We start from the raw sequence: 12,897 nt of genomic DNA on the forward strand, positions 1-12,897 counted from the left end.
TACTTTTAATAGTTGTTACAAGTATATTTTTTTCCAAAGTCATGACTACTGTATGTACTGTGTATGCCATAGGAGTTTGATACATTAAAAAAAAATCTTTACAGGCACAAAGGAGAGACAGAAACAGAACAGAGAAAAGCATGGATAGTCATATCTGTTTACGACAATGTCCAGCTGATCATGACAAAGCCAAAGGTAGAACTTAAAAATAATCATGCAAATCCAATTTCTTGAAGATATTTCAGAAAGCACAAATAAAATATCAATGTTATCTCTCAGTGCCTGCCATCTCAAGAGATGGTAGTTTAAAACAAATCCGTTCTGTTTTAATTGCAACAACTAAGGTTTGTAAACAAGATTTGGGGTTATCAGTAACAAGCATTTTCTATCTCTCAGTTCTGGGATATGTGCAAACATCTACTTCCCTCTAAAGATTTATAACAGGATGTTAAGACCTGTCTTATCCCAACGTGCTGCACTACACACAATTTTATTGCCAGCTTGTAGAATTATTTATTTGAACAGCAAAAAGCCAAAGCTTCATCTTTGGTTAATTTCACAGAGATGTCACTGTTCGTTAAATGTGCTCTTGCTTGGCATAAACACAAACCCCAACCACACTGCACACAGCATTCATTATTTTGAGTCATAATAAAGCAGTGCCAATGTAAGTTTAATGACACTTAACTAACAAATCATGTGTTTAAAAATGAAACCTATTTGAGGGTATCTGATAAGAAATGAGAGCTGCAGAAACCTAGACTGAGTTCCCTTCATCTGCTTGGATACAGGTGCTGCTTATGGAGTAGGCACTGGTTAGTTCCTCTGCAGAGCTTCTGCTTAAACCTCAGTTCAACTCAGCTCAGCTCAAATCCAGCAGCACATTCAATGGCGTAAAGAAGTTTGCTCCGCATAAGGTTTTCATCATAAAACTCAGGAAGCTTCAGCAAGTTCATGCAGGTACTGGCAGTGGGTAGCCTGTCTAGGTCCGATCCTCCATTGTGAATGCAAAATGCGGGATACAACTCCTGGAAAATACAAAAATAGGAAAAAATTAAGATACACACACAGGCTAAAAAATAATTCCATGACAATCCACATAAACTTCTAGGCAAGGAGCAATTAGAATTTAAGTCTGTTTCAATGGCATTTGCAAAGGTTTAAAAAGGTCAGAGAGGATTTTTTAAACAAAGGGCTGGGGGAAAGCCAACAGGTGCGGAGGAGCACAAGGTTCAGGCAGTGACATCCATTAGGGATGAATTTATTAAAGGGGGAACTCTATATCCTAGTAAAGAGGATTGGAATGAAGTTGGTAAAGTACAGGTAGGAGCTGTGAGGTCAGTCAAATGTAAAAAAGTCCTTTTTAAATATAACATGAAGGCAAGCAACTGAATACTGACAACATGTATAAGGTCTTATACACAAATATTAGAAGTCTAAATACGAAGGTGGACAAACTAGAGTGTTTGGCATTAAATAAGGATATTGATATAATAGGCATCACAAAAACTTGGCGGAATGAGGATAATCAATCGGATATGGTAAGGGTACAAAATATATAGGGATGACAGAACAGATTTGCATTTCTGGAAAGAGCGGCCCTATAGGTGAAAGAAAGTAGAGTCAAATAAAGTAAAAAATCTTAAATAAATAAAACTGTACCATGGAATCTTTATGGATAGAAATTCCATGCTTGAACAATAAGAGTATAGCAGTAAGAATATTCTATTGACCGCCTGACCAGGATGGTACTGGTGACTGTGAAATACTCAGGGAGATTAGAGAGGCTATTAAGACAGAAAACGCAATAATAACGGGGGATTTCAATTATCCTCATACTGACTGGGTACATGTCACGTCAGGAAGGGATGCAGAAATAAAATTTCCAGACACATTAAATGACTACTTCTTGGAGCAGCTCGTCCTGGAACCCACAAGGGGAGAGGCAATTCTTGATTTAGTCCTAAGTGGCGCACAGGATCTAGTCCAAGAGGTGAATATCGCTGAACCGCTCATAATAATGACGATAATGTAATTAAATTTAACACACTTGTAGGGGGGAAAATGCCAAAGAAACCCACCACAGTAGCATTTAACTTCAAAAAGGGGAAACTACACAAAAATGAGGAAGTTAGTTAAATGGAAATTAAAAGGAACAGTCACAAGAGGGAAATACCTGCAACCCACATGGAAACTTGTTTAGAACACCATAATAGATGTTTAAATTAAATGTAAACCCCAAATAATAATTAAAAAAACCAAACAGTAAGAGGTTTGCCTAAACAACAGAGTTAAAGAGGAGGTAAGGGGCAAAAAGGCATCCTTTAAAAACTGGAAGTCAAATCCTAGTGAGGAAAATAGAAGGGAGCATAAACTCTCGCAAGAGTAAAAATATAATTAGACAGGCCAAAAAAGAACGTGAAGAGCAAATGACAAGGACACAAAAACTAACAGCAACTTTTTTTTTAAACTGCCGCAGCAGCCGGAAGCCTGCTAAACAGTCGGGGGGGCCACCAGACGGTCGAGGCGCTGAAGGAACCCCAAAGACGACAAGGCTCTTGTGACAAAGCTAACTGAATTCTCTGCAGTGCTCTTCGCTCTAGAGCAGGGGTTCCCACAATTCTTGCTCCCGGCCCGCGCCACTTCCCGCAGCTCCCATTGGCTGGGAACGGTGAACCGCAGCCACTGGGAGCTGCGAGCGACGTACCTGTGGACGCTCAAGTAAACAAAGTGTCTCGCAGCCCGCCACGGGCTTACCCTGAGCAAGCCACAAACCAAGTTTGGGAACCCCTGCTCTAGAGAATATGGAGGAGATTCTCACACCAGAGCCATATTTTGTAGGTGACAAATCTGAGGAACTGGCCTACACTGAGGTACAATAACTCCTCGCTTAACCTTGTAGTGATGTCCTGAAAAATGCTACTTCAAGAGAAATGATGCTAAGCGAATCCAATTTCCCCATAAGAATTAATGTAAATGAGGGGTGGGGTTAGGTTCCAGGGAATTTTTTTTTTGCAAGACAAAAAACATTTATATATATATATCTATATATCTATACACACACACACACACACACACACACACACAGAGTATAAGTTTTAAACAAACAATTTAATACTGTACACAGCAATGATGATTGTGAAGCTTGGTTGAAGTGGTGGAGTCGGAGGGTGAGATATTTCCCAGGGAATACCTTGTTGCTAAATGATGAACTAGCACTTGGCTGAGACCTCAAGGGTTAACTCATTGTTGTTAACGTAGCCTCACACTCTACAAGGCAGCACAAACGGAGGGAGGAGACACAACAGACGCACGGCAGTGGCTGCAAACATTCCCTGGGGAAACTGAACAGTGATGATGAACCCACGCTATCCCACTGGAGCGCACCACTTTCCAAAGTGCCGTGTATGTGTGTGTGAAACAGAGACAGACAGACACACACCATGTGTATGAGAGAGAGACAGACAGACAGACACACACACACATTGCCCCTTTAAGTACGCTGACCTCACTCTAAGTACAGTGCCTTTTTAAGTAGATCAGCAAGTTGAGACAGCAGCTGCTGCCAACAAGCTCCCTCCATCCTGAGCCCTGTCATGTCCCCCCCTGCTCTGTGGAGATAGGGTACAAGAGCGGGGGGGAGGGGGGACACCCTGACATTAGCACCCTCCCCCCCTCCCTGCACAGCAAGCAGGAGGCTCCTGGGAGCCGCTCCAAGGCAGAAGGCAGGGACAGCTGAACTGCCTGGCAGTTGATAGCCTGCTGGGTGGCTGCCGCACAGGGAACTAAGGGAGCTGACAGGGGGGCTGCCGGTCCACCCTGGTTCCAAGCCCCCACCCGCTAGCTCCAACAGCTGCTCTTCCTGCAAGCAGAGGACAAAGCAGCCGGCTGCCAAACAACATTATAAGGGAGCACTGCACAACTTTAAACGAGCCTGTTCTCTAATAGATCAGCAACGGAACAACATTAACCGGGACGACATTAAGTGAGGAGTTACTGTATCACTAGCAGAGGTTTTGGAACAAAAGGATAAATTAAACAATAGTAAGTCACCAGGGCCAGATGGTACTCACCCAAGAGTTCTGAAGGAACTCCAATATGAAACTGCAGAACTACTAACTGTGGTTTGTAACTTATCACTTAAATCAGCCTCTGTGCCAGATGACTGGCAGATAGTTAACGCAAGGTCTATTGTTTAAAAAGCCTCCAGAGCTGATCCTGGCAATTACAGGTAGGTAAACCTAACCTCAGTACCAGGCAAACTGGTTGAAACTATAGTAAAGAACAAAATTTTCAGACACATAGATAAACACGATATGTTGGGAAGAGTCAACATGGCTTTTGTACAGTGAAATCATGCCTCACCAATCTATAATAATTCTCTGAAGGAGTCAAGTAGTATGTGGACGAGGGTGATCCAATTGATATAGCATGCTTGGACTTTCAGAAAACCTTTGAGAAGGTCCCTCACCAAAGGCTCTTAAGGAAACTAAGCAGTCATGGATAAAAGGGAAGGTCTTCTCATGGATAAGTAACTGGTTAAAAGATAGGAAAGAAAGGGTAGGAACAAATGGTCAATTTTCACAATGGAGAGAGGTAAAAAGCAGGGTTCCCCCAGGATCTGTACTGGGACTTGTGCTATTCAACCTATTCATAAATGATCCAGAAAAGGGGATGAACAGTGAGCTGACACAATTTGCAGATGGTACAAATTTACTCAGGACAGTTAAGTCCAAAGCTGACTATGAAGAATTACAAAGGGATCTCACTAACCTGGGTGACTACATGGCAGATGAAATTCAATGTTGATTAAAGCAAAGTAATGCACACTGGAAAAAATAATCCCAACTATACATACAAAATGATGGGGTCTAAATTAACTGTTAATTTAACCACTCAAGAAAGAGATCTTGGAGACATTGTGGACAGTTCTCTAAAACATCTGTTAAATGTGCAGTGGCACTCAAAAAAGCTAAAAGAATGTCCGGAACCATTAGGAAAGGGATAGGTAATCAGATAGTAACTATCATAATGCCACTTTATAAATCCATGGTACACCCACACCTTGAATACTGCATGGAGTTCTTGTTACCTCGTCTCAAAAAAGATATATGAGAATAGGAAAAGATGCAGAGAAGGGCAACAAAAAGAATCAGGGGTATAGAACAGATTCGGTATGAAGAGAGATTAAAAAGATGGGAATATTCATCTTAGAAAAGAGACAACTAAGGGGGGGGATATGACAGAGGTCTATAAAACATGAATGGTACGGAGAAAGTGAATAAGGAAGTGTTATTTATCCTTTCACATAACACAAGAATCAGGAGTCACCCGATGAAATTAATAGGCAGCAGGTTTAAAACAAACAAAAGGAAGTACTTCTTCATACAACACATAGTCAACCTGTGAAAATCGTGCCATGGAATATTGTGAAGGCCAAAAGTATAACTGGGTTCAAAAAAAAAGAATTAAGTAAGTTCATGGAGGAAAGGTCCATTAATGGCTACTAGCCAAGACGGTCAGGGACGCAACCCCATGCTCCAGCTCTCTCAACCTCCAACTGCCAGAAGCTGGGACTGGACGACAGAGGATAGATCACTTGAAATTGCCCTGTTCTGTTCGTTCCCTCAGATGCATATGACCCTGGCCACTGCCAGAGACAGGCTACTGGGACCACTGATATGACACAGTATGGCTATTTTTATGTTCCCTAGGTTGCCCTAAAAGCACTCCCAAATGGGTATGGCAAAAAAAAAAAATCATGGCCATACTGTAGAAAACATAAGGTCTTAAGGCCCAGCATGGAGGGGGGGGGGGGGGGGGATAGCTACCTGTGTTATTGTTCACACGCTATATTCTGCAAATATCTGGTTCCACAGAAACAGTGAAACAGGAAAATTTAAAATACAGTAGCATGCAGAAAGAGGTCTTTGATTTATTTGCAACTAAGAAATTATTTGCAGAAATCTTAGGTACAATTAAGTGTAGGCTCGCCTTACGAAGTCTTCCAAGCACGCACAATCCCTGTCATTTCCCCATCACCACAGAATTCGTAGACTTGGAGCTGGGCTCTGGAATTTCCTAACACTTGTATACTTACTGAAAATGCACCAGTGTTAAGCACTGGTAGCAGAGCTGAGCGATTTAAAAAAAAATTTTTTTTTTTTTTACTAATAGGTTTCCATAGATAAAAGCATAGTTTTCCATAGATAAAAGCATTTTTGGGGTCCTAAAATCTATTCAAGTAGATTTCGGCAAAGGGTATCAGATGACTCAAAAAACCAAACACACACACACAAGTTTTTGAAATAATTGAAAAGTTTCATTTAGACTATTTTGAAATGTTTTGTTTAAACTTTTCAATTTGAAATGGTATTTTAAAGGGATCTTTGGCCAATTAAAGACCACCACCACCACCACCACCCATACACACACACACACACACACACACCCCCACCCACCAATGAATGACGACAAACATCTGAAACCACTGATTCAAAATGAAAACTCAAAAGAAGTCCAAACCCTGTTTCAAGTCATCTCAAAATGAAACTGTTTTAAGTTTTTGTTTCAACAAAAACTTTTTGGGGAAAAAGGTTTTGGTCCAAACTGAACAGGAATATTTTTGTATTTTCAGTTTGCCTACCTCTCTCCTCGCCCACTTCCCAAACTAAAAAATCCATTATTTGCTCAGCCCTGATTGGAAGCTATAGACCACTGGCAGTAGTGGGGGCAAGTATAATGGGCTGGGTCCTTGGGCCTGTTCAGCTCACTTTGCATTGCATAAAGTACAAGATTTCTTCTTTGAATTACACTTTTTTGTTATTTTCCTTATTACTTCATGTTTTTCCTTGATACCCTTATATATATATGAAGATCTCTAACAAAAAGAAAAGCCCCTTCTTCTCTTGCTAACAGTCAAATGGATCTTCTATAGAGTTTAGTTTAAGTAAGTCTTACATGTTAGAATTTCTATATAAATCTAAAATAAACATTTTCTTTCAAATTCAATTTAAATTCTCTTTACATTCACATTAATATGTTACCCACATCATATCAAGCCAAGGCTGGATTAAGGAGTGCCACAAAGAAACTTTCGTTCAATGTTATATTATGTGACCATCTGTCTCGGACTGCAACCTGAATTTCATACAAAAAATGATCAACCTCCTCCTCCTTGGTCCTCAGGTTATTTTTTAGTACCGTTAGAATAGGCAAAATAAATATGGTCAGAAAGCACATACCAAGCACATTACCAAAAAACTTAATCTTCCAACTGCACAGAAGTCAGGACACGTAAATATTATTTTCTTTGCTAAATTCTGACATCGTGTCTAATGCTACCCAAGACACAAGATTAAAGGCAGTCCTGGACCCAAAGAGTTTGCAGTCTAAGGTCATGATCTTTTTGCATGTACTTAACTAAACATGAGTTGTCCTAATGAGGTCAATGGCAGTATGTGCATATGTAAAATTAAGCACTTGTAAATTTTGGCAGGACTGGGACCTAAAATTGTCTATTAATGAGGTACATAATATTTTCTATACAAGACGCATAATATTTTATTTTAAAGACCATACACTTCTGTGCTTTTTAAGATGCAGAGTACTAATAATATACCACAGAATCAGGTAGTTCTTATGTACCTACATATAAAACCAATAAGAAGTCTATCAGGTAGAAACTGGCCAAATTTGGGTTGGTCTTCTGATATGTTGACCAAGTATGTGAGGTTTTATTTCATGTATAGTTTTCTAATCTCTTTAAGAAATCAAGTTTATCTTGCCAAGACAAATGGGGATGCAGAGGACATTTACTTGTTACACCTAATGCTCTGCTTTCACTGGCAAGGGAATATTAATTTCGACAAATGCTTGGCTGAGCTAAAATAGATCATCTGGTTTTAGAAATTGTAAAAAAGCCACCCTAAGGCTGGAGGTCAATGAGATTTTAAGTTAAATGATTGTTTAAATGGAGGCCTTAAAATGTGATTCACAGCTAAAATGCTGCAATTTTAGTGTTCTTTTCAAAATGCTAATTGAATTTTCCTACTTTAAGCTTTAAAAATGTAAAAAATGAAGTTCTATATTCAAGTGTCATGCCAAGGGCACCATTTGTTGCATAATTAAATACTGTACAACGGGAATCTGCAACAGTTTGGAAGTAAGTATCATCAATTTATTATGTGACCTGATTGGAACTTAACAATTTTCAACCGCACTTTAATGATTTTTTTTGTCTGTAACAATCACATTTATTAAACTTATTAAACTTTAATTAGCTTTAGCAAATGTTACTCTGAGTCCGATAATCTGGCACTAAGGGTTCTAATAATTTTTACATGCTGCAAACCCAGACTGTGCTATTTATAAGCTATGAACTCTGAAATGATCCCGTCTCTTAAATAAATATGAACTATAGCGAAGGTGAAGGTTCCACAATGCAGTACATACAAGATTTTAGTTTCAGTGCTAACGATTGTGTTCTTAATAGCAAAATTTAATATCTATTTTAATACAACTATAGAACAATTAATTACTGAAGACATTTTGCATTAATTTCCACCCTCAACATATTGCAAGCTTTTTTTATAACAAACTCACATACTCATTTGACTTATTTGACTGCTAATAATACTTAGCACTTACAGTACATAGCGCTTTCCATCTTGAGAGCACTGTTCAAACATTAATCACAGGCTACAACTATATGAACACTCATGCCAGTAGCCATTGCCTATTCCCTTTTCCGGTATTCATTTACAACTTGAGAGCTCCTATGAGGGCCTTAGCAGCTAGCACTGGATTTCTGGGGCATAGCTATGAGAAGCCCAACTTCTCTTGGGTGGCTGGTGAGCCCCATGATGCCAATGGCATGCCCTACTTGGTAGGGGGCTACTGCTAACCAATCCATGCACCCCTCAAGTGCTGGAACTGGCTGGTTTTCAGTGCTCCCACGTAAAAAAGCAATATTTTTTGCTGTACTTCTTACTGCCAGAGCAGCTGTGTGGGGCGTGGCTTGTAGGTCAGTCCTACAATGAACTCCAACTCCTTGCTGATGTGTTTGACCATGCTGCACTTGACATAGCTATTCTAACCCGCCCATTCTCCTCTGGCACAGCACAGCCGTGCTACAGCCGACATCCCCTGAGCTGCTCCCCTGCCTTTCACACGTGATCCAGTTACACATGGATTCTAAAGCCTCTCCTTGAGCACTGACCTCTTTGGATTCACATTCCACATCTCTTCTTACATTTCATAGGCTGCTTCAGTGCTTGGCCATTCTATACCTCCTGCTTTTGCTGCCCGGTCTCCCTCCCTCCCCTTTGTTAGAAAGACAAGTGGCAATTTGCTACATTTTCCTCTTTTTTTTATTAGGTTTTTTCCTTTGGTGTATGGCCAGTTTTAATTGTGTCCTGTCCTATACACCTTAGTCTCATCTCCTGTGAGTCTAATCTCTGCTTTCACTGGCACCATCACGAGTAGTCTTGAGACTAGAATAATGTAGCAACCAATTTACCATCTATAGGTGCATACAACTGTGGGTATTGAGGGCTTTTCAAATAACTGACCATATATGAGGAGTCTCATGCTGACATCCTGGTGTGGTGAGCCCAGATCTGAATACAGTAGATGAGGGGGACAGCCCAAGACCACACATGATGTGAGTTTCAAATGATCACACATTGTAATTACCACAGACTATATAGTATATGCCACATGTGTGGGTAAAAATAAAGTAAAATAAACATATTGTAAGTGGAGCTAGTAATGCTGCTTCTTGTTACAGTTACCAAACACTTACCACTATAAGACCCGGCTTCAGTTACTTATAATTTAGCATCAATGGTTAGTTTGATAGAAATTTTACATGCTGTGTATAAGAACGTAAGAGTGGCCATACTGGGTCAGACCAAAGGTCCATAGAATCATGGAATATCACGGTTGGAAGGGACCTCAGGAGGTCATGTAGTCCAACCCCCTGCTCAAAGCAGGACCAATCCCCAACTAAATCATCCCAGCCAGGGCTTTGTCAAGCCTGACCTTAAAAATATCTAAGGAAGGAGATTCCACCACCTCCCTAGGTAACGCATTCCAGTGTTTCACCACCCTCCTAGTGAAAAAGTTTTTCCTAATATCCAACCTAAACCTCCCCCACTGCAACTTGAGACCATTACTCCTTGTTCTGTCATCAGCTACCACTGAGAACAGTCTAGATCCATCCTCTTTGGAACCCCCTTTCAGGTAGCTGAAAGCAGCTATCAAATCCCCTCTCATTCTTCTCTTCCGCAGACTAAACAATCCCAGTTCCCTCAGCGTCTCCTCATAAGTCATGTGTTCCAGTCTCCTAATCATTTCTGTTGCCAAAATTAGCGCATCCATCTAGCGCAGTATCCTGCCTTCTGGCAGCGGCCAATGCCAGGTGCCCCAGAGGGAATGAACAGAGCAGATAATCATCAAATGATCCATCCCCTGTTGCCCATTCCCAGCTTCTAGCAAACAGAGGCTAGGGATACCATCCCAGCCCATCCTGGCTAATAGCCATTGATGGACCTATCCTCCATGAATGTATCTAGTTCTTTTTTTGAAGCCTGTTATAGTCTTGGCCTTCACAACATCCTCTGGCAAGGAGTTCCACAGGCAGACTGTATCTGCCACCCACTGAATGATTATCAAAAGAAATATTAAATAATTACTCATTCACTGAGTGGGGCAGGAGTCCTGGGGAAAAAATAGTATGTGATCATGCAATAAAAGCCTCTATCATAATGCATACACACAAGAGGGCTGAATTAAAGTTGCACAGGCAACCTCAATTCTGGCACTTCCTAATTTCTTAGTGCTTGACTCCTAAACCATACTGTTCTTTTACCATATGTTTTTTAGATCTAATTTTAATACATGATGTATGGTGAAAGTGTGCAGAACTCTAAATATATTTTCCTCATCTCCGTGCTGTTCCAGTCATCTAAACTGCATACTGTTCTTATTTAAAATAATGGTAAGAACTGCTCTGGAAATATTTATTTAGCGAGAAAATTATCTCACCCACAACCCTAAACAGAAATAAGTACAGATATTTTGTAATCTAATAGCGATAAGAATTGCAATACTTGACACAGAACTTGCATTCATCCGCTGTTAGTGCATGTGCCTATATTTATCCAGTAAACATGAAAAATGACTTACCACCCCATTGCTAGTTAAATATAACCTCAAATTGCCTTATAATGTGAAACGTTATTAGCTGTATAGCCTAAGAGTAAGTTAATTGAGCAATACTTCTAAGGTAAGAGCTAAACAGAACAATATATCAAAGTGTTATTTGAAAGTGATATTCTGCACTGATGACTGTCTCTATACATTCCAGATTAGCAGAGATTTGTATTAATTTGTTAGACAGAGCAGTACTATAGTGTTTGACAACATATTTACTATTACTATACTACAGTGTTGATATTCAACAGTCTATTCTTTACAATGTATTCACTAAAGACGAGCACTGAACATTCCCAAACTTCTAGAGGAAATGGAATCCAAAGCCAGATTTGGGTCAGAATTGTGTAGATTGCTTCTATTATAACAGAGCAAACCGAAACCTCTGGTCTGAACATCCCTGAACTGAAGACATTTTAAAATTGAGATCTGCACAGACCCATCACTAATATTTATAAGTGGCAGATAAACATTTTCTCCACATTCAAACTCTATTGCAAATAGCAGTCTAAGAAAAGCTACTTGTTAGCACAATATTTGGATGATGGGTAATGAATTATAAGCAGATAAACGATATTCAAAAGGAAACATGAGAAATATGTTCCCGGATTCAAATGCAGATGGGTTTTAGTGGATGTTGATATATCCTAAATCCTCTTCTGCCTATTTCTGAACACATTCAAGCTAAAATCAATCTGTTCCCTGAAACTGATGGCAATACTGCTTTATGTACATTATTAATCGAGATGAGATGCAGTAAAAGCAGTGAAGCAAGCATCCTTCACAGCAAAGTGCAAACATTTTAAATGATGTATACTTCTTGCAAAGTCCTACTACCCACTTAAAGGAACTCTCCAGTCAGAACGCATGAATGTGAAATAATGTTTCAAAAAATATTTGTAAGCTATATGATTAACTATACTCATTATGCACATTTGCAAATGTTTAAGTAGCAATTGTGGTCATAAACAGACTTTTTTTCTTGCATTTTCTTAATTCCCAAAGATATAAATTCCCATATTTTAAACCAGCCAGTTTATTTCTGTCATAATTGGATACTACTAGTAGTCTGGACAAGCACTCTAATCAAAGCCATGTAATTAATTTTAATCAAAATTCAGCAAGGTGTGTACCTTAAAACCCAAAAGAGGAGGTCGAGAACAGCTTGTTACAAACTTGAGTAGTTTGCGTTTCTCTTCATCAGTGAAGCTTTCCACAACTCTCCAAAATATTTTAATTACAGGATGGTCTGCAGTATATCCACCTATAATACAATTTTAAAATATTTTAAAAGAAAAATCAGTTTTATACAATATGCAAGTAGACAAATTATTTTTAATATATCATTTTAGAGACTATCCTATCAGTTCTAATCAGGTTGAAAAGAAATTAAAAGCAGCATGCCAATTCATCTGATTTGCTGTTCACCATCACCAGCAGGCCTCTTTGGACATTAGTAATTCACAAACTTCTCCCTCCCACTTAGTACCTGTGTTCTGCATAATTTTCTTCCAGTCTTATTAATTGTACTTTTCCAGGATGAATCTCATTTTAAAAAAAATTTCTGGCTCCCTTTGCAATAACATTACTAGTAACAATTCTTTTAAAGGAAAGTAAAAATAATTGAAAAAAATGAAAATGGTAATACTGAAAGCCTACTGACAGCGATAGCTAGGATAT

The 12,897-nt window shown here is 39.3% G+C and overlaps 1 protein-coding gene across 1 annotated transcript in view; it reads right to left on the reverse strand.

Moving 5' to 3' along the window:
- Positions 1-736: 736 nt before the first annotated feature.
- Positions 737-12,897, reverse strand: part of UBE3C (ubiquitin protein ligase E3C) — a 173,446-nt gene continuing 161,285 nt past the window's right edge. The window contains exons 22-23 of the mRNA XM_074946275.1: positions 12,351-12,481; positions 737-1,028 (exon numbers count right to left, since the gene is read on the reverse strand). Coding sequence (XP_074802376.1) covers positions 858-1,028; positions 12,351-12,481 — 302 coding nt within the window. The 3' untranslated portion in view covers positions 737-857. The remainder of the gene's footprint in view (positions 1,029-12,350; positions 12,482-12,897) is intronic.

Source organism: Natator depressus, chromosome 2 (genome assembly GCF_965152275.1).
Source record: "Natator depressus isolate rNatDep1 chromosome 2, rNatDep2.hap1, whole genome shotgun sequence".
NCBI lineage: Eukaryota > Metazoa > Chordata > Testudines > Cheloniidae > Natator > Natator depressus.